General features: G+C 47.4%; 9 protein-coding genes across 9 annotated transcripts; 3 read left to right on the plus strand and 6 right to left on the minus strand.

Annotated features, from left to right (window-relative positions):
* Window positions 1-42: 42 nt before the first annotated feature.
* On the plus strand, window positions 43-1,762 carry SPPG_04420 (uncharacterized protein). Its single transcript, XM_016752656.1, has 4 exons — window positions 43-223; window positions 289-421; window positions 489-772; window positions 837-1,762. The coding sequence occupies exons 1-4, from the start codon at window positions 64-66 to the stop codon at window positions 1,517-1,519; spliced, it is 1,260 nt and encodes a 419-aa protein (XP_016608117.1). The 5' UTR covers window positions 43-63; the 3' UTR covers window positions 1,520-1,762.
* On the minus strand, window positions 1,670-4,276 carry SPPG_04421 (uncharacterized protein). Its single transcript, XM_016752657.1, has 9 exons — window positions 4,071-4,276; window positions 3,803-4,008; window positions 3,575-3,719; window positions 3,346-3,513; window positions 3,217-3,286; window positions 3,092-3,150; window positions 2,032-3,017; window positions 1,914-1,970; window positions 1,670-1,834 (listed from the first exon to the last, which is right to left on the minus strand). The coding sequence occupies exons 1-9, from the start codon at window positions 4,104-4,106 to the stop codon at window positions 1,813-1,815; spliced, it is 1,749 nt and encodes a 582-aa protein (XP_016608118.1). The 5' UTR covers window positions 4,107-4,276; the 3' UTR covers window positions 1,670-1,812.
* A 69-nt stretch (window positions 4,277-4,345) lies between these two features.
* On the minus strand, window positions 4,346-7,591 carry SPPG_04422 (uncharacterized protein). The gene is made up of 12 exons (XM_016752658.1): window positions 7,356-7,591; window positions 7,217-7,282; window positions 6,947-7,142; window positions 6,765-6,844; window positions 6,473-6,697; window positions 6,211-6,414; window positions 5,821-6,141; window positions 5,601-5,759; window positions 5,429-5,536; window positions 5,255-5,373; window positions 5,049-5,180; window positions 4,346-4,964 (listed from the first exon to the last, which is right to left on the minus strand). The coding sequence occupies exons 1-12, from the start codon at window positions 7,377-7,379 to the stop codon at window positions 4,862-4,864; spliced, it is 1,737 nt and encodes a 578-aa protein (XP_016608119.1). The 5' UTR covers window positions 7,380-7,591; the 3' UTR covers window positions 4,346-4,861.
* A 57-nt stretch (window positions 7,592-7,648) lies between these two features.
* Window positions 7,649-9,636, minus strand: SPPG_04423 (uncharacterized protein; the record flags this gene model as incomplete). Its single annotated transcript, XM_016752659.1, has 3 exons — window positions 7,649-8,487; window positions 8,570-9,204; window positions 9,378-9,636. 3 exons carry the CDS (start codon window positions 9,634-9,636, stop codon window positions 7,849-7,851), a joined length of 1,533 nt encoding a protein of 510 aa, XP_016608120.1. The 3' UTR covers window positions 7,649-7,848.
* Window positions 9,637-10,019: 383 nt separating this feature from the next.
* On the minus strand, window positions 10,020-11,918 carry SPPG_04424 (uncharacterized protein). Its single transcript, XM_016752660.1, has 4 exons — window positions 11,598-11,918; window positions 11,222-11,539; window positions 10,461-11,156; window positions 10,020-10,387 (listed from the first exon to the last, which is right to left on the minus strand). The coding sequence occupies exons 1-4, from the start codon at window positions 11,740-11,742 to the stop codon at window positions 10,179-10,181; spliced, it is 1,368 nt and encodes a 455-aa protein (XP_016608121.1). The 5' UTR covers window positions 11,743-11,918; the 3' UTR covers window positions 10,020-10,178.
* A 1,081-nt stretch (window positions 11,919-12,999) lies between these two features.
* On the minus strand, window positions 13,000-14,311 carry SPPG_04425 (uncharacterized protein; the record flags this gene model as incomplete). Its single annotated transcript, XM_016752661.1, has 3 exons — window positions 13,000-13,653; window positions 13,722-13,915; window positions 13,981-14,311. 3 exons carry the CDS (start codon window positions 14,309-14,311, stop codon window positions 13,000-13,002), a joined length of 1,179 nt encoding a protein of 392 aa, XP_016608122.1.
* Window positions 14,312-15,708: 1,397 nt separating this feature from the next.
* Window positions 15,709-17,340, minus strand: SPPG_04426 (4-hydroxyphenylpyruvate dioxygenase; the record flags this gene model as incomplete). The annotated part of the gene is made up of 9 exons (XM_016752662.1): window positions 15,709-15,983; window positions 16,047-16,399; window positions 16,466-16,566; window positions 16,630-16,668; window positions 16,733-16,824; window positions 16,885-16,907; window positions 16,973-17,114; window positions 17,168-17,211; window positions 17,270-17,340. The coding sequence occupies 9 exons, from the start codon at window positions 17,338-17,340 to the stop codon at window positions 15,709-15,711; spliced, it is 1,140 nt and encodes a 379-aa protein (XP_016608123.1).
* Window positions 17,341-18,148: 808 nt separating this feature from the next.
* On the plus strand, window positions 18,149-18,918 carry SPPG_09195 (uncharacterized protein). Its single transcript, XM_016757352.1, has one exon. The coding sequence runs from the start codon at window positions 18,526-18,528 to the stop codon at window positions 18,901-18,903; it is 378 nt and encodes a 125-aa protein (XP_016608124.1). The 5' UTR covers window positions 18,149-18,525; the 3' UTR covers window positions 18,904-18,918.
* A 637-nt stretch (window positions 18,919-19,555) lies between these two features.
* Window positions 19,556-22,072, plus strand: SPPG_04427 (tRNA pseudouridine synthase A). The gene is made up of 5 exons (XM_016752663.1): window positions 19,556-19,834; window positions 19,908-19,995; window positions 20,060-20,284; window positions 20,352-21,506; window positions 21,574-22,072. The coding sequence occupies exons 1-5, from the start codon at window positions 19,752-19,754 to the stop codon at window positions 21,835-21,837; spliced, it is 1,815 nt and encodes a 604-aa protein (XP_016608125.1). The 5' UTR covers window positions 19,556-19,751; the 3' UTR covers window positions 21,838-22,072.
* The last annotated feature ends 684 nt before the right edge of the window (window positions 22,073-22,756 follow it).

Genomic DNA, 22,756 nt, shown 5'->3' on the forward strand with positions numbered 1-22,756 from the left:
CGGGATGTATATATCCAAGTTATCCCTCGTTTACCACCGTTTGGTCGACATCTGAGACTCGCCATGGAGGAGCTTTCCGACTGGCATGGCGAGCAGAGTAAACCATTGCTGCTCACGCTCATAGCAAGGCAAGATGTGAGCGGCAGGAGGGAGCCAACAACGTATACGGATACTCAGGTGGTCGATTTGAACTTGCGGGTCGCTGCTATGACTCTGATGTGTGGTGAGGAGGCCTCTGGTCCTTTGATCGTATCAAATTTAGTATTCACAGGGGGATATGTCATCTAGTCAACATTGCAGTCTACTTTATCGCCTTCAAGAATAGATCGTCCCTTGTCAGCCGTCTCATTCTCGTCTTCCTCCTTGCTCAAATCAGTGGTGTCATTGTTCAAGCAATTCCAAAGTTTCAACAAACAAAAAAGTGAGTTTTTCCATACCAAGTTGTGATTGGATCAAGGTGCTGACTCTAACGTGGCACCCTTTCACAGTGATGTACTTACCATCTACATTGGTATCTTCCTCCTGTTGCTCGCTTCTGAAACGTTCAATTGGGTTCTCTACGTGAGATTCAACCTCGTGGCTCCCTTCAATCGCAAGTTGAGATTGATCACGCTGACCTGGCTGTGCATCGAGACGCTATGTATTACTGGCAACTACCTCTTATGGTGTTATGGCGTCGCCTCGGGCAAGGGGGAATACAGAGTTTTATCTGCAAAGATATACTCTGGATTGAGCGTGATCCAAGCGGCCAGTGCTTTGGTCATGTCTGGATGTGAGTATCGGCCTTTTTTCAGAACCACACTCGAAGATGTTATGGCTCATTGTCAACAATCCAGATTTTGTTAGCATCTACTACTTTCCCAAACTGCTCCGGTTGCGATCGACATCGACCACCAAAATCGTCTTTTCCCGCTTCTTCACGGGCGGGCTCCTCTATCTCGCATTAGAATGTGTTCTTCATCTGGGTTACACAGTGCTTTTCTACATTACACCCGAGCATCAAACATCCGCAAATTCAGTCACAACGGCCGTCAGATACGCAATCTTCCTCGTATTCATCTTCCAGATCCGAAATGCAACCGCAGAAAGTTCACTGGGCGATGACGAATCTGGAACAGCTGATGTCACTATGAATTTTTTTCGCACAGCAGCAGTAAAAGATGATGGATTCTCGGATGGTCCGATTTTTCATGGGCATTATACACCACCAAAGTTACCTCAAAAAACCTTTTCGAGCGTGATGTATGCGTACCGCTCCGATTTTTCCCCCGATGATGGTGCACAGGAAGTGTCAATAGGTTACGTGCCATCGAAACAAGCTGAAGTTCAATACGCCGACGTCCACACTGTCCGTCAACATTCTGCAGAGATTGATGATTCAAGTTCGCAGTCATCCTCCAGTCCGCGACAGTCAATGTATGCAGGATCCATTATGTCACCTCCACCAGAGGGAGGCGTGGAATGGCCTGGAAAATATGTGTTGGGAAAGAGATATTCGAGTTCGGTTGATACAATTTGATCACCACGAGCTTCAGTATTCATAAGCCGCAGAAGGTTGTTGTCGGCAATGTACAGTATGGTAGCGTTGTTATGGTTCTAGTGTATATATGTATATATGTGTGGAGTTTGTTGAGTAGTGGTTTGATGGAGTATGAGACGATCCAAGTATGCAGGCATGGTTGGGCAGACATATATTGGGATTGCATCAAAAAAGTGCATCTTTTGAAATGTAATTAAGAAACTCAAAAGTCTCACAGTGGCACGACTGCTTCCGTATAGTACTCTCTACCGCCCCCCCCCCCCCATGTCATACTAGATTTCCTCCGTGTAATTGCTGGGGGAAAAAGTTTTGGTGAGCGTGCCTGAATATGAACGGGGTGCAATTGTGAGGTGCGTAAACTCAGGCAGCTTACCCTGGTATAAAGCCTTCCAAGTTGCCGTCTGGTCGATGTACACGCGCCTTCCACCATCTACAGGCACACAGTGTCAAACGTTGCAATGGTGATAAGCAAAAGGTTCTTTTGTACAAACCCATCGTCCTGCTTCTCCAATACATCCACCTCTTCCCCTGCCTTGACACATAGTTCATTATTGTCCGCATTTCCCTCAAAATCATACATTAGCTTCACTCGACAAATCACAGAGGTATTGCCGTCATGATTGCTGTCATGATCGTGTGAAGATGCCAATTGGTGGGAGCTGCCATGATGCGACCTCTCTTCAACTTCTGTCGCACGAGGGCTTTCAACAATAGATGATTGTGGAATCAATCCACCGGACGATCCTTCGCTCTTTGTAGTATGCACGCTCAATGGTCTTGCGGCACTCACAGGCGTGCCACTTCCGACGCTCGATGAATCAGAAAAGGGCGTCAAAGGACTTGATTGACCTTGTCCATAAGCCTTTCCTCCAATTTGAACCGCCGGTGGGTCGGGGGGTGCTACTCCGTCCAATGTGGAGATGTACACTTGCAATTTATGCTTCTTGTGCAAAATGAGGGCTATTCGCTGATCCAATGCCTGATGCTGGTCATCCAAATCGCGCTGCACTTTCGGGTCTTTGGCAATCTCAGGTTTCGAAGCGTATACAGCCATGAGCGTGTCCACACCTGTTCGTTTCTTTTCCACCTCTGCAAGCTCCTTGTCGAGGACTTTGATTCTCTCTAAAGCTTTCTTTCTACCCTGCTTCCCAGGCAGGACCACAATGGCATCCTCCTTGTTATCATCTATCTCATCCCGCGTTTTCGTGAAACCTCTCGTCGACGTCTTCTTGTTGAGATTCGAAGTTGCCAAAGCTCGCTCTTCAAATGTGAAATCAGCTGGATAAGGTGAATGTGTTTGTGTCATTTTGATAAATGTTGCGGAGTCATAGGAGGGGGTGATTTTTTCAAACATGTCGACCATATTCTCGAGAGCGGTGGTGAGACTCGGCATTTGGGAAGCGAGGAGACCTGAATACTTTAGAAAGGCATTTTTCGAAAAATCTATACGGTTTTGCTCGTCTTTCGATTGGATGATCTGTGAGCGTTAGAAGGTGACGTGATGTAAGTTTGCTTTGCGAGTCGATGTCCAACCTAAGGAGGCGGGCTTACATTAAGGACACTTGGAATGGTCTCTGTATAATACTTTTCTTTGGCGATATTTGTTTGCTCTAAAAGCACATATGGAGCCGCCGTTAGAAACCGCCAACAAAAAGCTTCAGACAAAAGGAACCCACCAATGCACTGCTTATATCCTGTCGCTGCCTCCTGCGCAAGCATTGCCTTCTTTTCCGCTTCGGTTCGCAACTATTGGAAAGATTTAACATCATAAACTTTAAGAAGTAGCACGATCCAAACCGCCACACCTTTTCAATATCCTTCGCCGTCTTATTCATATCCTGATTTGCACTCTCATAGGCCTGTCTCGCGGCATCCATGTCCTTTGTCGCCTTGTCATACTTTTGTCGAGTCTTTTCGAGGTTGTCAACTACTTTGCGATAGTCCAGCGTATATTTACGAAGGTCGTCGAAATGCTATGCATAACGGATGCAGATGAGACCTACGAATAATAGGAAACTGACGGAGCATACACACCTGTTTAAACACTTTGTCGTTCTCTTTAATTTGGTTTTTGATGCTTTTTCTCAAATCAGTGTCCATGTTTTCTGCCATACTGGTGTGGAATGTTGCTGTATGTTCGGTCATTGTGAGGAGTTGAAGCCAACTTTGGGCCACCGTACTACACATTCAATCGTCAAATCTGCGATTCCCGACTCCCAAACCAAAAATTCAAAGAACAAGAAAAAGCCAGGGGACACATACCCACTTAGAACGGCCACCCCCAACCCTTTGTTACCACTGCCCTGCCCCTCCTTTTTATTCAACTCCTCCTTGTGCGCTTTGACCAGTTTTTGCAACGACCGCGCATAATCGGCCTCGATTTCGGCTCGGCGTTTAAGGAATTCATTGAAGCGTTCCAGGGATTGCGTTCCGATTTTCGTATAGGCTTCGACATTCTCCAGCTGATCCTATATTGAAATTGCGGTATTTGTAGCTGATAACTTGGATTTTCTCACGAGGTGATACGTACCCACAGCGTTAGACCAAAGTTTGGTTGGTCATCCATCGTCTGGTGTAAAGAGGTTACGAGGATGGCAGATGAGAGAAATAGAATGCAGACAGTTGAACAGTAAGGGATATCGAATCTCTGCAGATGCGCCAACAAGTTACCCGAATTTCGACTTTTACGAACCACCCAAGCACTTTATCAGGAGGTTTCGGATAACGCTCCTTTCTCGCGAATCACGCATCGGACAATTTCTGGTCACCGCATAATGCATTGCCCTAAAAATATCACAACATTCTCGAAACTGAGGGCTACATTAGGGTGCCGGTTTATCGACACGCGCGTTCTGAACATGAGCCAGTTCTCAACCAAACAGTATAGGAGCATTGATACACAAGAGATAAAAATACATTATGCTACAAAATGAGAATCCCATGGACCAGTCCGTCCGTTTTCCCCCTCACTGCATTGGAGAGCAAGGATCTATCCCAGCCGAATTACCGGTGTCCTGAGAAGGTAAAGAGAAAGTATAAGTGATCATATGGAGACTTTTCCGAAGGATTGTGTATAAATGCTGATGCGAGGAATGGGGCGACGCATCCAGTATTTAGAGAGAGAGAGAAGTCGGAGGGAAGACAAAAAGGGATTCGGGAGATGAGTACCATGGTGCCGACACAAGTCAATCTCCGTCAAGAAAAACCACGATAGTTTATTCTATAAAGACGGGGAAGCAAAGGAACCATTGATACACCTTACTTTCCCATGAACCAACATTATGATAATTCCAACCTCTTTCTCTCTCTCCGTCGATTGGATCACCCCAACCTCGCAGTCCGCAACCGCTCCAAGGGCGGTGATGAATGCGCGGTAGATCCCTTACCCCATCGTGAGACAGATTCAGCAACTTCACGCAGAAAGCTATATGAGCGAAAATAATAACAGTTCCGGTCAGGCCATGGATATTCAGGACGATGATCACAGACGAACACATTTCACCCATACCTTTGTGAGTTATGCACGGTAGTGCCTCCAAGTACGATTCTCACTCCAGGGTTGCTCGCATTTAGTTTAGCTACTTCATGTGCCTCCGCATATGTGGCACCACCAATCATAAACACAATAATATCTTGAGGTCTAATCCCATATGAAATTTATCAGCGACTGTCTTCCAAGCAGATTCCAAAACAATAAAGATTCAAGTTACTCACTTATCCCGTGTGCTGCCCTCGATCAATGGATATAGTTGATCCTTTAGGCGGCCTTTGATACAATCTTGGATGGTTTCGACGAGATGGGGTGAATGTTGCGTGTACACGTTTTCAACGCCCTTCGTGGTGTGAATGAGTCACCGAGCGACAATACACAATGAGAAAGGTTCTTACCTGGAGACCTTTGAAGACATTCTTTGTGCGTGCAAACACATTCTGATTTGAAAAGAGGTCTTCAAGACGTTGATCTGTTCCCGCAAACTGTATGAGGTGACCAACCACCTAAGACATCATAATGATCTTGTTGGTTGGCTGCTGGAATTCATGTTCAGTAATCTACACATACCGCAATCTTCTTGTCGCTCACTCCGCTTCGGGCTAATAGATCGAGCAACTGCGGGGTAGCATTACTCTGTGACTTCTCGTATCGCAACGCGTAGAGCAGAACTAGGCGAATTCGTGCATCGTCAGGTATATCGGTACGCTCGAGCATAGAACGTAAAACCTTTGCAATTGTTCGTTAAAACTGCTCTGCAGTTTTGAGCTTTCTGGTCCATCCGACCAACCTTCAAGTCTTGGGCATGGTTATCGTTGACAGCCAAGCTCTGCTCCAATTCGCCTACTTCCATCAAATGTTGCCGGCTAACTTGTCTACTGAGCTCTCCCACCAACGTAACATGCTTCGTTACGTTTCCAGAGAGCTTTCGAAATTCTGGGTAGTCCTCCACAAACTTCTTCATATCTGCGATAGAGTTGATTTCGGCAGACGACTTATGCTTGGTTTGGTACTCGTCCACGTAGGTTTTAATGTTGCCACCTAGATCCCCCAAATTGAGATACATGCTTTTTCGGTAAAAGCTGTCCTGTTCTGGATTTAGAACCACTTCCTGATGACGTGAGAGAGGTGAACAAACAAGCTAACACAGGTGATCAGATGAAGGTTGCCATTCCGGTACCTTCATTTCTGGACGGACATCCGGTAGACCTGACAAGTCGACCCTCCCATTGCTGATCCCAATTAGTTCGTGCACCATTGCTTGATAGGTCCATTGGAGCAGCAAGGGAGTAACAGGATCGTTGCGGCGGTCCATGATGAGAAGAATAGGAGGGGTATCTGGTCTTCGGAAGTCGAACAGAGGTCCTTCCTGCTGTATTTGATACTTATTCCAAAAGAACGTCAGATCTTCTACACATCTTGCGCTCATAAAATTCACATACCGCTAGCTCCCCTGCCAATTTCTTTGCCAGTGCTGAACTCTTCTCATATCGTATTAGCGGCTTCTTTTTTAGCGCTAAAAGTAGCGCCAAAATTCCCTCCGTGGTGCGAGAAAACGTTCGGGTATCCCAAGTATTGAGGTTTTCGACAAAAAGTGGATTCTGCGGAGCCGCCAAGTTGAGAGAAAAGAGGTCTGCATTGATAGATAGGAAGTCCGCATAGTACTCCTGAAGATAAATGCCATGAAGTAATTTGCCTATGTTCGGGTATATTAGCGCGCCATAGTGAACGCACCTGCACTTCTCGCACGACTTCGTGCTCATCAACTTCCGCTAGCCGCTCGATATCCGATTTTCGCAAAGTATTGCTGAAATCTGTGTCACAGATCTAGCGTCAGAAGCATGTCAAGGGCATCCCAGCAGACTCAACCTCCTTATCTCCAAGCATTCTTCTTCAACAGTCCAGGCTGTACTCACACAAGTAATAATCTCCATACCGTGGCTCCCTCAATTCCTCCACCAATGCCTGAACTGACTCCCCGGTCGGCCTCAAAAAGCAAATACATCGCAGATGCCGCATTTTCTCTCGCTGACGGTTATCTATCCGGTCGATAAGATAAACTTCGCGTTGGAGGAGCTGCGTTTGAGTCATGACCATTGATATTATGGAAGTCTATGGATAGAGAAGATATGGACGTAAGCGTCGGGACGACAAGTATTTCTTTGGACCCAGCTGAAGGTACATACTGTCTCGGCATCCATAAGTAACACTTTCATCCCTGTAACCTCATTTATCATTTTGTTGAGGTAATTCTGTTGTGTGAAGACGATGATAATCAGCACCACAATTACAATATTATATATGATTGGCTATGAAGAACCTGACCTGGACCGCCTTTATTACGTCCATTTTGACCGGCTTCTCAAATGTAGAATGGGAGGAGTGTACTGACCGCGGGCAATTTTACACGGTTCTCCGCGGCGTACAAAGGCACGTCGGTGTCGAGAGCCACCGGGGAAGAAGGTAGTTTTCAAAGATACCGGTATCTAATCGCTATTATCGCCCGAAAATGAGCTTTGGTTTCGCAGATGCACAATGGGTTGTAGGATTTGCAAAGACTAGTTGGCCGCCCCAACGCGTTGTCGGAGCTGTTCCCACTCACGTGCGTCCTCGATGCTCTGCCATCAAGTTGGCAATCCAAAGCACTTCAAATTATTTTTAACAGGATGAACGGATGCCATCCACGATAGCAATTTGGGAAGCATTATTTCCTTCTAAGCTAGCTAGACTAAACACCTGCATGGCAACGAGTCCGCCCAAAGAGAGGACGCTACTGTAAATGCCTATCTTGCATGTGCACAATTACATAGTGCCAATATCATTTATTCGCAATTCGGACCCCGTTCACATCACATGGCGATTCCTCCCTATTTGGATCATCGGGTTTCTTCCTCAAACCGCTCAGACCTGCTTGCAGATTAGGATCCTTCGACTCCATAATTGTCGTCAGCAAGGCCTTTTCAATAATTTCCAATTCCCTCACCCTCGTTTCTAACCATTCTCTACGTCCCCTAAATTTACGCTCCACTTGCACCTCCACTTCAAGCTCTCTTACTCTATTTTCCAAGTACTCGTTCCTATCGATCAGCGCGCTCAAATCTCCGGCGGACACCATCGTTCCTTTTGCCACGCTAACTGGTGGTGGAACGGGGAGGCTTGATAAACTCGACGTGGGAGTTCCGGTGGGAGAAGCGGTCAAGGACGAATCTGCCGACCTTTCTGCTCCTATGCGAGAGACATTAATAGCCGGTTCTCCGGGCTTATGATACATATGAAAGTGATGCGTTGACGCTGTCGGGCTCCGGACCGCGGATGTTGCCGCTGGTGATGTGACTGGCATAGACGGAGGTGGATACATTCCAAAAGGTAGAGCTGCGGTAAGAAATGGAGGAGGGTATGGATAGTGAGTCTGCGTGGGAGGTGTTCCGGGTGCATCAGTCAATGTCCCTGCAAATGGCTGCCCAAAAAACGCCATATTAGAATTCAAGCGCATTGAGCTATCGTGCACAGAATCATTAATACAAAATGAAGCTACGTACCGAGCCGACACTGGCCGCTGAAGAATCATCCTTAGCCTTGACCTGCGTTCCCATGCTCGTCAATCGCGAGATCCGGCCAAAGCTGTTCAGCCCACAACAAGGGGCTGATGATCCTTCTACCCGCATGTGGCGGTTCAATGCATCGAGGCGAGAGAAATCGCGATGACAATGGGGGCATTTGTATGGTTTTACTCCATCATGAAGACGCTGATGTCTCTTTAGATCGTGCTGGCGAGAGAAGGCCTGACTGCAAACATCGCAGGTGAAAGGACGCTCGCGACTGTGAACGAATGAGTGCGACTTCAGATTATGTTGTCGTGAGAAGGTTTGATCGCATTTGTCGCAGGCGTAGGGTTTGTCGGGAGTGGCGTGAGGAAGGAGAGGAAGATGCGGACCGTCCATAGAGTCCAAGGTCACAACGTTGTTGCTCAGCGATGTGGTATTCCCGCCCTCATCTGGGTGTCCTCTGTCGTTGGTTTGCCTCTCAGCTGACAATTCTTGCTGGGCTGCATGAGCCGCATGCGCTGCGTGAGCTGCCGCCGCTGCCGCCTGCATTGCATGCATCGCAGCGACCGCGGCTGGACCTTGAGTCGACTTCGAGTTGTCTGGGAGTGTGATGATATCTGTGCTCATACCTTAAATTGGAAAAGACGAACCATAGTGTTAGAGACATGGCCGAGTCTTTGAGAGCAGGTAGATCGGCGGTGCAGAGATGCTGGAGAAAGTCTGACGTGCATATCTTATTCACGCCTCCGCCGCGAACGCCTCAACTCGCCCACACCAGCCCGTGGCGGGGGTCGGCACCCACCTGGTAAGATCGGAGGATGGAGGCTCAACGTCCAGCAAGACCAAAATTCTCCTACGTGACACTCCACTGTGATTCCGATTCTGGCTGAATCGCCGCTTCTGGTGAGTATGCAAAGGTCGAATGCAGACAGTGCGGCCGACGTTGACAGTTTGCCAGGAGGCCGAACAAACGCGTGCAGTAGCTTGCCTAACGCGACTTCGAAAGTGGCGGATCGCCACAGTGGCCACCAATGATCGAGGACTTGCGCCACGATGAGCATTAGGTAATACACTCCGATCTCCTTTTCTGCTTCAACGATCTAGCTACATCTTGAGATAGAGCATATTAGTCGAAATAATTATGAGCATCTCTTAATTTAGGTCTGAATCACCAATGTCATGTGAAAAGACTCAGAGCTGCTGATGATACAAGCATAGACTTTGCGGAATATTCATACAGCAATGTAGACGTTTCCGAAACAGCGGCCAATCTGCCGAGTTTAGTTTTTGAACACCAAGCAACGACGGAATATTTACCAGCGATGTAAATATGGGAAGGTAAAGCATGTAGGCGGATAGCACCCAAAGGACCTGCAGCATCCCATCATCATCTTGGCCAAGCATATGGCCACCTCTCCAACAATAACCCTTAAACTGCTGATACTTGGGGAGGGTACTAACGCTGTGCTCAACACAGCTAATGTATTACTAAAAGAAGCACATCCCAAGCGACCCAAAAATAGAGCGGTCCAGGGATATCCTTCCCACAAATGGGGCCACAAATAACTCATAGAAATTCAATACCGAAGTTCTTCTAGCTTGTTTACTGCTTTACTTCCGCGACTGGGACGTTTGCCTCATCTGCCACCTCTTTGCCTTTATTCACGGCAATTGGCCCTTCTTGGATGAATATACAGAGAATACTTGCGAGTCCCAAACAGTATCCAGCAATCAGGAACGCCCACGGAAGACCTTCTTCACCGAGAGAGTCGCTCATTGCAGAAACGACAAAGGTAATGATGAGTTGAGGTACTATTTGAATGGATATAATGGGATGAGTCAACCAATATACGGTTAAAGGGAAGGCGTGCTAGTTTATACGTACAGCAGATGAACAAATTGAGGAGACCCATCCGCACGCCAATTTCATCAGATGTGTCCTCAGCAGCGTATCTTCCGACAAGGGCAAAGGGGAAGGCATTGATGGCAGAATTGGATATAGCCCAGAGCATGGTGACAAAGTAGGCCATGGTAACTGTCTGTGGTCCGACTTTGGCAAGGATAAAGAAGACTGCACCGACCGCAAGGCAAAGGAGGTATGGAATACGGACTTTGGTCAGAATACCGCGAGAAACGATAAAGGCTAGGGAAAGACCGAAAACTGTTTGGATGATGGCTTGGTAAAGTGAAGAGTCGCCATAGTTCTTTTGTCCCTCCTTGTAGAGTGCCTCTCTTTCTGCGGAGCAGCCAGTGTCTTTGGGGCAACCTTTGTACACGTTGATGCCCCACCAACTGGAAGCAGCCGGCCAGTAGGCAAAAGCGGCAGCCCATGACAAGAATTCAATAGCGCATACGACGACCATCTTTTTGTCCATCTTGAAGACGTTCCGGATGACAACGACAAAAGGCTCGGTGACCTTAATCTTTTTAACTTCACGAGTAGTGCGCTTCTCGGTAATGACAAAGCAGGTTAAGGTAATGAAGAAGATGTTGACGGCCATGACCGTGAAAATGAGCTTGGGGAGATCCTCAGGTGAGCCTGTCCAGAAGGCCCGAGAAAGACCAAAGCCAAGCATGGAACCTGGAGAAAAGGATGGGTTCATCACATGAAGTAACCGCTTAGACTTGATGTACTGAGACACTTACCACAGCCCTGGAAAAAGGTCGCAAACAATTGCACCGTGGTCTGTTGATCTTCGGCAGCATTGTCACCAGCCAGTGCTCTCAGCGGCGTTTGCATAACATTGATGGTGATATCCAGGATGATGAAGGAGATGAAAGAAACCGCGAGTCTCGCGCTACCGTAGTTGTTCGAGAGGGCAAAGACAGTTGAGGCAATAACGGTTAAGATGAGACCTGCGATGATAAACGGTCTCCGTCGACCGAGACGACTGGTACAGGCATCGGAAAAGGCTCCGACAACCGGGGCAGTGAAGAAGCCGGTAATGGGGCCGAAAATCCAGACTGGAAAAGCAAAGTTACATTGCATCCAAAATCGCTAAAGCGCAAAATCCGGACATACTGTTTCGCGACCAGAAAGGCCCAAGATGGTATGATTCCATGACAGGCGTGATGACACTGAACTCTGTAGACCAGATGGCTTGAACGCCAATCCAGGGCATTGTTAACAGCGCCAGCTGGAAAAAGGATAGCCTTTGTTCCGACATGTCGAATATGAGGATAACGTGAACCCAGACAAAAGCTGGAGAGAAGTCGCAGGATGGGGAGCTATTTAGCGACCTTCAAGACCCGCCCTAAACTTAATACTAGCTAGTGCTTTTTTTTCTTTCTGTCCATGCCGTCAGTAGAGCGAAATTTATGTAGAAACTTTTTGTCTCTTCTGACTACCTCCATGATTTTGCACTCTTTCGACGACCCAAGGAGAGGATTACAATCGTAACTAGGATCGTCAATCGATACTGCCATAGTGCTCTTGGGGCGCACACTTGAAGGAAGCAAAATCGGACCCAAAAAATGACAAACAGTCTGTCGCGTGAGGAAAGCAAATTTCAAGTGCACCAAAGCCTAACTGGAAGGTCGTTTAACGCAAACAGCAAAAAGCAACACCGCTCGGCCGCGCAGAAACGTGCCTGTGCGCGCTCGGCAGACTGTAAACTGCATACAATTAGCACGAAAAGGACAAAAAAAAAAGAGTAAGAAATCCCTGGGCTATCATCGCTACAGCAGATTTCATTATAGGTAGTACTTGGCCGCCCTGCCCCGCTGCCCCCATTGCGCAAAGTAATTCCACAGGAGGACTGGCACAAAGTGCTCGCTGTTCACATTAGAATCAAGATCATATCGATCAACACGATTCAAACATATCGTTACATATGCAGGGCAACAGTGGGCGATTGCAAGTTGCAAAGACCAAAAACCTTAAACCCGGTAAAGAAAAACCTTGACGAAAAGATCCAACATTTTTTGCCCTTCAGTAATCTGGGCGTTGTTGAAGGCCTTGCCAAGACCTTGCATGTAACGGATTTGGTGGAACTACCAGAGAAGCGTCCGTCTGCATGTCCAGACGAAAGGTCTGCTAAGTTAAGAACTGATATCGTTAGGCGATTATTCGCTGCTTGAATTAGCTTAGGCAGGCAGCCATTTGGCGAGGAGCGACTGATCGTGAAAGCTGGCATGAAACCCAGATTCTGCAATTACATGAATGAAACATAACGTTGATTAGGTGTTTTCTCAAGCAGATGTCGAGAGTGCTTTCAAGATGCCAAAGACCAAAAAATTGGGTATTCCGCATGAAATGCTCGTCAATATTCACGAGTTGCTATGACAACAAAAACTGATCAAAGCCGTGTAATTGGGGCCTCAGAGAGACTATTGGCAAAAATGTCCTGATATCCTCCAAAGTAACTAGTTTCCCCCTACCAAAAGAATTAAATATATGTATACATGAGTCTCTTCTCCTCCTCCTAGTACCCCTTGTCAGCTAGCTTTGTCACCAGCCCCAAGTAAAATCCAACAGAATCAAAATTCTCTCGTTTCGCAACCGCAGATGTAATGCCCCTCACTTTGGGTGGTATCAGCTGCCAATGATCGCAGGAAACAGTTCCCATAAACTCTCCCCACTTTGCACTGTCCAGCGAGACGAGACCATCATTGGCGCCCTCACGGGAGGAAATGATGCGGTAAGAAAAGTAAAGCGGGGCAAGCGGGCTCACGTCCGTTACAGCTGCGTAAGATGAGTAGTGCACTGTAGGATCGTCTGGAGTAACGTGGTTGAAGGCAGAGCAGTAGTCGCGTGTCAAGTTGGCGAATGCAGGAGAGTCAAGAGGAGAACAAAGCGCGCGTACAACAGGGTGTGCTTGGACCATTCTGGTTTGAGAAGCAGTATTTTCTGGAAGAGGGCGTGGCGGCTGCGTTGTAGTGTGCTCCTTCAGGTATTTTGCGACGACGTCATCCAATTGTTTGTTGACATAGTCGTGGAGGAGTCCTACACCAAAAGCATCACGGCACCAGTCCATGAATGCACTCCCTCGATGCGGCGTCGCGACTGTCGTTAGGGAATTGACCTTGAACTTGGGCGATGGAAGATGGGTGATCACATAGCGACAATCTAGTCCGCCCTGAAAAGCAAGTAGCTCGCTGTTAACTACAAACAGTGCAGGAGGTAATGTAGAAATAGGATGTATACCATTGAGTGAGCGATGAGATTGATCCGCTGCCCCTCCATGTGCGCTTCCAAGAATGCTCGGAGCTCATAGGCCCTCGTCTTGAGTGCGGCGACGGTCCCCACACGTGAAACATAAACTTTACAGCCAATATCCTTCAGCGCTTGCGCTATGCCCTTCCAGTAATGTATCTGAAGTGCTGGCAATGTTTCAGGGCCTGGATATGCACAGGATCATTTCAGCCAATCATACCTAGACCCCGACCAACTTTCTAGAACTTACCCAGCACATCGAATCCAAAAAGACCATGACACAACACTATTGGATCTCTTGGTGCTTTGTAATTCTCTTTTCCGACATAGCCTAAATGCGCTCGCTTGTTTCGGTGCTCTATGGACGATGGCAAGCCCCGATCGACGGGCCTCAAGTTGGCCCAGAGTATCCACGCCTTTGCTTTTCGTTCCTCTTGTCGTTGTTGTCTTTTGCGGGCTTGTAGTTGATCCCCTGCAGTAGCTCCAGTGAGATTTGCAGAGTTTGTGAATGAAAGTATCGGGGCAGTGAGGATGGAGGAGAGCTTTTGGCGGAGTTGAGCGGCAAAGGTTGTCAAAGACATTTATAAACGCGAAAGTGTATGCTGTAATGTGCTCTAAGAGGGCAGAGAGTAGGAAATTGTAATAAATTGGTAAAGCAACGAGGTCCAATTCCCAAAACGAGATGGGGTCGGAGATGGGCAACTCGTTAAAAACCTGCGATGACATGCCATTTCCCCATTCAAATGACCACATTCCCGTGATCCATCCGTTCACCCACGTGGACAAGTCATTTGAAGCCAAAAGCAGGAAAACGTGTCGCTTGAAGCATTTTTTGTTTACCTTTCAGACCCTCATGCGTTCATCAACTTTCAATGCATCGTTTAACAGGATATCGTCCTGTATGAATGTATTCGCAATGGAATCCCCGTGCAGGGAAACTGTAAGGCGTACGAAGAATGTGGATGAGAATCCGATTGAGTTGCCCTTTCCCTTTTTCGTACTTGGCGGCGGATGAATGGCAAAATTCCCAGATTTGGGGTGTTGACTTGTCTATTCACCCACTCAATCTGCAGTCGCCCTCTTTGCCAATCATAGCATATGGCATATGGCACCAGAACGGAACGGTGTATTCTGACCTCATTGGACAAAATCAAGAATTACTAGCGTGTGAGCATCTGCTTTCAGATACTCCTTCCATTGGACATTCATTTGACTAAAACAAAAGCGTCGGATCAGAGAAGCCTACAGGCATTTTCAGCACGGTCAGATCTAAGACGACCGTCGTGATATAAAGTCTCATCAGTTCCGCGCAAAAAGCTCCAGTTTCAGTCGGTGAGAATCCTACTATTCCTCGTGTGGAACGAAACACACAAGACAGCTCGAGCCATTCCAGACTAAGAATAGTATGACCTCATAGACAAAAACAGGTTTATAGATACCCAGTCAGACGGAGCCCACCATCCTTCCTACCGGGTTGGAATATCCCAGAGGAGCAATCTTCAACGGGAGGGAGGCGACCAAAAGGCACGCCTCAAACGCTCCCCACTTCTCGTTGGATAGAGGCTCTCCGTCTCATCATCCTGGGTGATATGTGCGACTTTGTTAGAAAACAAAGCGAGGTACGACAGACTCCACATATGATCCTGAAGAGTTGGTCGATAAAGAAAACAAGAGGAGGACGAGGAACGACGGGTTTTTATAGCCCTGGAGCCGCATCACGCGAGTGGCGCAATGACAAAAAAAAGCATGAGCCAATCACCGGTGCAGCCACTGTTAACATGGAAACAGGACTGCGCAAATTCGCTTGTTCAAATCCACACGTGATCCCCTTTCAAAAATGTTCAGATATCGAACAAAAAAAACCAATGTTATCTATAAAAAAAATACAGTATGACGTCCTATAACAAGAACCCAATGTACCTGCATCAAAGATTCATCCTATAAGCCAACCATTCTATGCACCGCTCATTGAAAAAAACTACAGATTGCCTCTCCTTTCCTGCTCATGTTCAATGGCCTCAAAGAGTGCCTTGAAGTTGCCTGCGCCAAAGCCTTGATGATTCTTTCTCTGAATAATCTCAATGAACAGGGTCGGGCGGTCTTCCACTGGCTTTGTAAAGATTTGGAGGAGATACCCGTTCTCATCATAATCGACGAGAATGTGGAGTTGCTGAAGGATGTCCAGGGATTCAGTGATTTTGGTACTGGACGTTGAGAGACGAAGGCGCAGGTTTTCATAGTAGACTGGTGGAACTGTGGGCGGCGCATGAGTATTGCGAGAGAGAAAATTGAAACATGTAAAAACACAACACATACTGGACAAAAACTCCACTCCTCTCTTCCTCAAATTAGTTACACTCGTAATAACATCTTCAGTCCTCAACGCGATATGCTGCACACCAGCTCCGCCATGGTAATCCACATACTCTTGAATTTGACTCTTCTTTTTGCCGACTGCCGGTTCATTGACCGGCATTTTAACGACTTCATCATAGTCCGTCATGACAATGGACCGAAGGGCACTGTATTCGGTGTGAATCTGGCTGTCATCAACTGACCAGAAACGATGGAAGTCCAGGGTACGTTCATAGAGATCACAGGCGGAGACCATTTCGTTGTCAGGTTGGTTACCGACAATGTGATCAATCTTCAGGAGGTTAGTGGGTGGACTGGATTGAAGGGAATCATGCATTGTTAGGTGAATATTAAGGGTGAAATGACGGCATTGAACTTACAGGAACGAAACGATAGGATCTACGGGTGGCGTAACAAAACCAGGAAGGAACGGTCCATTGTATTTTGTACGTTCGACAAACGTGTGCTCCACGTCCCCGTACTGATATCATAACCAATGAGAACACAAAAGAAGTTAAGGAGAAGGCAATGAATTGCAACTCACTGTCGCGATTGTGGCCATAACAACAGTTCCATTCTCATCCTAAAGCAGGTGGAAGCGTAAGACATATTTTACAAAACATAGACAATATGCTACGGGGTCTTACTGTTTCTTCCCAAGGCTCCCTAATGGATTTCGCACCGCGTTCGACCGCCTTTTTGTATATGGTTCGGCAGTCATCAACCGCAAATGCCACATCTAGAGAGTACTGTAAGCTTCAATATTGGACGTTAACAAGGAAGCAACATTGATGCATACTCTTTACAGCATCCCCGTGCACACTGGAAAGCGAATAAACAAATCAACACCTGGTACATCGCAGAGATAGACGACCATGCAAACGTACCTATGAAAATCACTCAAAATCTTGTTGTTCGGCTCCAAAGGAGACTGGAACACAAAGACAATGCCATTCTGTCTCACAGCATGGCTGACGATTTGACGGTGGCCTGTCTCAAGACCCTTGTACCCGATTGCCTCGAAGCCGACTGCGACATAATTAGAATTAACAGATGACAGACCACAAAAGATGTTGACTTACAGCGTGTGACATAAAAGGACGCAGCTTGCTTGGCGTTTCCGACCCTGTGAAAAACGGCTTCAGAGGACAGTACGCCAGACATTGAAAGCGGTAGGACCTTACCAGAAAGTCAAGTGGTCGTAGCCGTGGTAGCGACCATTGTCTGGGCGAGCTCCTCGTTCGTAGGAAGTCATTATGAAGCAGCAGTTACTTGAAGTGGATATGGGTCCGTGGAAAGGGGAAAAAGGCAAGTGTTGCCTGCTTTATAATGCACACACTGGAGCGTGTGACTCTGTCATGGACAGCGAGCGTTGTACGAAACGCGCAGACCCATGTTTCCATATTTAGGTTGATGATAAGTCCAGTAGCTGAGCGCAGTCACCCCACTTCTTATCATGTGACCTCCTGTGAGAAAGTGGTCCTCTACTGGCTTTCGATTAGCAGGCAGGTTACGCTTCAGTAAGCCAGGAAAAATCCTTTTTTCTATTTCAAGGTGTAGGCAGAAATTCTATAAACGTAGCGCAAGCTGGGGACGTGCCCACTTGACTGGTGGATACAGCACGGCAAGGCAACCCTTTTCTGGAGAGAACAGCACCGTCATTTCCACATTTGTCTATGACACATTGCATTTATGCTTTATCAGCTTTTATTTATTTTGCGTTCAGGACTCCTGAACGACATTCCAAATATTCCATTGTCCACAGCCCAGCCAATATCTCTAGGAAAGCATAATCATTGCTCCAGGAAGCATGACTGGACAAGCTATGTTGAGAACAATTTTGGTCGAGACCTCTCTATATATATATTTGCTGCTTTGGCCAGTGATTGATAGGTCTGGAGGTCGCCGTTTGTCCATCGATCTCTCATGTCCGCTGCAATCGTCCGGATGTTGCCAGTCAACAGGGAGTGCGACACGTGACAGTGTCAGCTTGTCCAGCAAATCAGACAAGGCATGTGGCTTTAGTCGTGTCATGTGATCTCATTTTAGGCATTGATTTCGACCCTATTGCACTCGCCGTCGGTGCAGCACATCACTCTGCTCGTAATCGCACTGCATCCAAATGTTGATCTCCCGTATTGATCTACGCATGCTACCTCCTTCTTGCCTAAGTCGCACCGGGGCTTAACTTCACAAGCACTGATGAGCAATCGGCATTAACAGTTGTCACTGCAGCATCAGATGAGGATAAAGTTAGTATGAAGAGTCGCTCGGAAAGTAAACGACGGTAAAGACTTCACACTGAGTAAGAGCGAAGAAGACGAGAGCGAGGACAAGGAAGAAGAACTTCATCGTGTATATGTAACAAATTTATGCGTGGAATTTAGCACCGTTTAGGTCGTCGTTCCGTGCGTAATGGAGTGCTGGAGAATCCTAAAAGATGTCTTCCCCTTTACACTTCTACTTCAACCTCAAGTCTTTGATGTGGGCCATGCAGTTGACTGGTAAAGGGTTTGTTCTTGATTTTGGTTCAGGGCACTGGAAATCCGCGGCAAGGATCGCGGCTCACGGTCATGTGAGTGCACTCCACTTGGATGAGCTGTTTGAACAGTTGTTGCTGAGATATCTCAAGGGTCGACCTATTCACCAGACACTCATTGGTTTATTGCAACTATCCCTCACCCTCCATAACTTTAATCTTAATGCCATGGATCATAGCGTCTCTACCTATCATTTCACTAACCCTCATCTTCCTATCTTACATTCCTGTTTACCTTGCCACTTTGACAAATACGTTGCATCCTGGTTTGAGATATGAAGAAGACAAGCCAGCCCAGCCCAACAAACAATGTCAAATCATCTTTGATGGCTCGAACAGGTCGACAAATGTGTGCAGTTGATGTGCCATCCAGATGTGTCTCGTCCTCACCCATTCCACACTCTGAACGAGACACTTGAAAGGACGCACAACCGCGTCACAAAAATACGAAAAGTGGGACATGTTGAAGCACATCAAAGTACGATTTGACACTATCAGCGGAGAACAAGGGCGTGTTCTTCTTACATAACACCCGCCTTCCCGCCTTGGGATTTCAACGCGGGGGCGGACATCTTGGCCGAAAAAAGAAACGAAGAGGGACTGCAAACGCCAGCGCGCCGTCTTATAGATTTTGGCTCCTCTTTTGATTGGAAACGCCTCTTTCCTTTTACCCAGAAAAGGAAGGAAAAAGCATTTTTTTTTTGCCAGAGGCTGTCTTTGACCTCCCAGGCCCTCTCTTGCCATGTCACAAAAAGGGCCAACTGTCCTCATCATGTGCATTTGTCGTTGTGTTTGTTAGCAAATCACATGACATAATACATGCTGACTGTGCCACCTCCGCGTTTCGATGTCTCCGTCCTGACAGTTTTTTGCTTTTTCTTTCCTTTTCCGTCTTTCTTTCCACACACGTCGCAGCATTTTGGGATACAAATGCATCCGAACTTTGGACCACAACCCGCCGCCTCCCGATCCCGCCGCCTGCTCCAAGGTTTTTTCCCACGCTCGCTCAAGTAAAGGGCTTGAACGCATCTCATCACGCATCTTACCATCTTTTGGCAAACATCGAGCGACTACAAGTAGAAAACGGTAGAAGGAACACATTCTTGATTGATAGAGAGACAGCGAGGATGGGAGAATCGTCGAATGCGCCGTCAAAACGCTTGGCGGTTCTCTATGCGTACAATGGATCGCTTTTCCAAGGCCTTGAGAGGTAGGCAGTTATATCGTATGAGAAGGAGCGCATGTGAAATTGGATCACTGATGAGTATCTGGTCCTTTTCTAGGTCAAAGGGATTGAAAACCATCGAAGGTGTTTTGTTGAGCGCCATCGCAACAATTGTGGGTGAAGCGGACCCGACAAAGAGAGTTTCGGTAGGCTTTTCAATGCCGTTCGTTCAACACTGGAAAGTAACTGACGTTTTGGGAATCATTTTAGCTCGTCAACATTAGTCGTGCGTCTACAACAGAAGCTGGCGAACATGCTGCTCGCCAAGTTCTCTCGCTTGAAGTGGCGGCAAGCGAGAATGCGCCAATGCCAACCGCTGAATCTTTGACGCCTTTATTGCCGGACGGTATCAAGGTGTTCGATATTATCCAGCTGAACACGTCCTTCTCGGCGAGGAGGACCTGTGACACAAGGACATATGAATATCTTATCCCGGTACGTTTTGGAATGCTACTCATGAGTCACGGTTAATGCAGGCTGCTTATCGTATTTTTGGGGGTAGACGTATGTATTTGCACCTCCCCCGCCCGAAACGCATTACTCGTATCCTCCCCTGTCGGATACAGAATTTGAAGAGCTATGGCCCGTAAATGAAAATCTAGGTCCTCCTGGCGGTCTTTTCAAGACTATCAAGCGAGGCATGTCTCTCAAACGGAACAAGAGCCAGGCACGCTCCATGAGTCGCGCAAAAAGTGTGAACCGAAAGGCGAGCCGTAGGGATGCGTCTGGCCCGCCAGAAGACACTGTGGCGCCTCCTAAGCTCGAGCGCTCCATGTCCAGTCCTTCCCTCCCCTCTCCCCCACCATCTCCGTCGTCGCACCCAGTAGAGAAGAAGAGTGGTCTTCGCAAGTTTTTCGAAACGCTTACCCGCGGCCGCTCAAAGACAAGGAACGTGGAAGAAGAAGTGCCCGTCACAATTGCGCGTAGCAAGAGCAGAAAGGGGCAGGCTGGGGGAGTTCCATTGACAGCTTCAGGGTCAGCTCAGTCGTTTTCTAACGAGGTGTCCTACTCAACGTCTTCACCGGAGAAGGAAGATGATTTTGGCTTTATTGCCACACTCCGTCGGTCGGTATCCCGTAAATCTACTCGCAGAAGAGACCCCGAAATCGCCTCTTTGCGGGGATCTGGGGAGGATGCTCTGGAGGAGGAGAAACCAGAGACTGCCGAACCGCAATACTTTGATCCTCTCCACTTCCCTCCGCCCAGCGAGGAGGAACTTAGCCTGACTCGCCAGTACCGAATCACCGAAGACCAAGTGAAAGCCATGAATCACATTTTGGCCATGTTCAATGGAACACACAACTGGCACAACTATATTCCTGGCGCCAAGTATGAAGATTCACGGTGCTACATGCGCATCATCAACATTGAATGCAGCGCCCCAGAGGTGCACTTTGGCATGGAATGGCTTCGAATTAAGGTCCAAGCCAAGGCTTTTGCGCGGTACCAGGTCCGCAAGATGATGGCAATGGCTATCATGGTCATTAGAACCAACACGCCACGAAGCATTGTTGCCAACTCATTTGGATATGCCAAGATTGAGATACCGGAGGCTCCTGCGATGGGATTGATTTTGGATGAGCCGCACTACGACACTTTCAACTCTGATTGCGAGAGGAGATCTGATCCAAATGGCATCCACTTTGCCAAACACCTGGTAATGTCCAACTGCTCAGAATCACTATTTACTACCATCTGAAAGCTAATTTTTTTTGTTTCAACAGCCCGCGGTAACGGAGTTCCGTCATCATTCAATTCACGACCCTGTGTACCGAGCCGAACTTGAGTCCATGAAATTCAACGAATGGGCACGAAACCTCGATGCTTATTCCTTCCTGTACACGTACTACCTCAATGAACGCGGGGTGATCAAACCAAACACCAACTATGTTACCAAGGCGGCCATTGAGCAGGAACGTGCCGCTGCTGAGGCAGCGAAGCAGGGTGTTGCTGATGGATTGTTTGTCAAAGAAGAGGCGAAAGCGTGAGCTCAGCAATTCTACATGATTTATTGACAGTTGTGTTAAGTCGTAGGTAATGGGTAGTATTGGAATAGTGTCGTTATAGGAGTTGTAGTAGTAGCGTTGTAAAGACAGGATGGAAGCCAATTTGGCATATTTTTGGGGAGCAAGGGCGGTGGCATTCAAAATTACTATTTGTATGATTTGTTTCGGTTCCTATCATTTTCTGTGTCTTAATACATTTTCATGTTTCTTTTGGGAACTGGCTCTACAATTGGGGTTAGTAGTGCGGAGCCGGTGGGTATTGGCACTAGCACCCGCACCAGGGATTGAACCGCGCGACAACCGGTTCGGAAACCTTAATCTAACTAGTCTACGCTACGCTACCACTGGAACACCCCTCCTGAACACCTCTGGTCTACCGTGTCCATCCAACATTGATTGCATGATTGCCAGCATGTTGCAGGTTGACAGTGTATCTCGATTCCAGTAGCGCATTGTCCAGGCTTGCTGCAAACAGTTAGGGTTGGTACAACCCAGCAATCCATGGACTTTTTCAACCTTGCCTTCTTGTCATCACCAAGGTCTTGAATGAGGTCATGTTTTGAAGTCCTTTTCAAGGAAGTGTAACGACGAGGACGTCTTCGAGAGATCGCGAGTAAGCCCAAATCGGACGCGGGAAGCACGAATCGCGTGACCAACTCCACCGATTGGGTTACCGCGACCGAAAAAACCGGTTCGGAGAATGGCAATTGGCGCATTAGATTTCAGCGTGCCTCGTACAACCTGTGGAGGCCCGAGCCAGTGCGGAAAAGGAAGAGATCGGTACCGCCACCAATAAATCAGTTGCGGTGCAGCGACACCCATTAGTTTAGTTTAGTTTAACAGTTTATCCAAGAATCTTGTATAAAAAGGATGTATTCAATAAAATAAGTCGGGGCAGAAG

Source organism: Spizellomyces punctatus (genome assembly GCF_000182565.1).
Source record: "Spizellomyces punctatus DAOM BR117 chromosome Unknown supercont1.7, whole genome shotgun sequence".
NCBI lineage: Eukaryota > Fungi > Chytridiomycota > Chytridiomycetes > Spizellomycetales > Spizellomycetaceae > Spizellomyces > Spizellomyces punctatus.

Coding starts and splice junctions, on each gene's coding strand:
- SPPG_04420 (XM_016752656.1), top strand. CDS start 64: ATGGAGGAGCTTTCCGACTGGCATGGCGAGCAGAGTAAACCATTGCTG. Junction 224..288: donor TGCTATGACTCTGATGTGTG/GTGAGGAGGCCT, acceptor TATGTCATCTAG/TCAACATTGCAGTCTACTTT. Junction 773..836: donor TGCTTTGGTCATGTCTGGAT/GTGAGTATCGGC, acceptor TCAACAATCCAG/ATTTTGTTAGCATCTACTAC.
- SPPG_04421 (XM_016752657.1), bottom strand. CDS start 4,106: ATGGATGACCAACCAAACTTTGGTCTAACGCTGTGG. Junction 3,514..3,574: donor ACGACAAAGTGTTTAAACAG/GTGTGTATGCTC, acceptor CGTTATGCATAG/CATTTCGACGACCTTCGTAA. Junction 1,971..2,031: donor TTGGAGAAGCAGGACGATGG/GTTTGTACAAAA, acceptor GTGTGCCTGTAG/ATGGTGGAAGGCGCGTGTAC.
- SPPG_04422 (XM_016752658.1), bottom strand. CDS start 7,379: ATGGACGTAATAAAGGCGGTCCAG. Junction 7,143..7,216: donor TACTTATGGATGCCGAGACA/GTATGTACCTTC, acceptor CTCTATCCATAG/ACTTCCATAATATCAATGGT. Junction 6,415..6,472: donor AATTGGCAGGGGAGCTAGCG/GTATGTGAATTT, acceptor TTTTGGAATAAG/TATCAAATACAGCAGGAAGG.
- SPPG_04424 (XM_016752660.1), bottom strand. CDS start 11,742: ATGTCGGAACAAAGGCTATCCTTTTTCCAGCTGGCGCTGTTAACAATG. Junction 11,540..11,597: donor GCCTTTCTGGTCGCGAAACA/GTATGTCCGGAT, acceptor TTGCTTTTCCAG/TCTGGATTTTCGGCCCCATT. Junction 10,388..10,460: donor CCTCAATTTGTTCATCTGCT/GTACGTATAAAC, acceptor CCATTCAAATAG/TACCTCAACTCATCATTACC.
- SPPG_09195 (XM_016757352.1), top strand. CDS start 18,526: ATGTCTTCCCCTTTACACTTCTACTTCAACCTCAAGTCTTTGATGTGG.
- SPPG_04427 (XM_016752663.1), top strand. CDS start 19,752: ATGGGAGAATCGTCGAATGCGCCGTCAAAACGCTTGGCGGTTCTCTAT. Junction 19,996..20,059: donor ACCCGACAAAGAGAGTTTCG/GTAGGCTTTTCA, acceptor GAATCATTTTAG/CTCGTCAACATTAGTCGTGC. Junction 20,285..20,351: donor CATATGAATATCTTATCCCG/GTACGTTTTGGA, acceptor TTTTGGGGGTAG/ACGTATGTATTTGCACCTCC.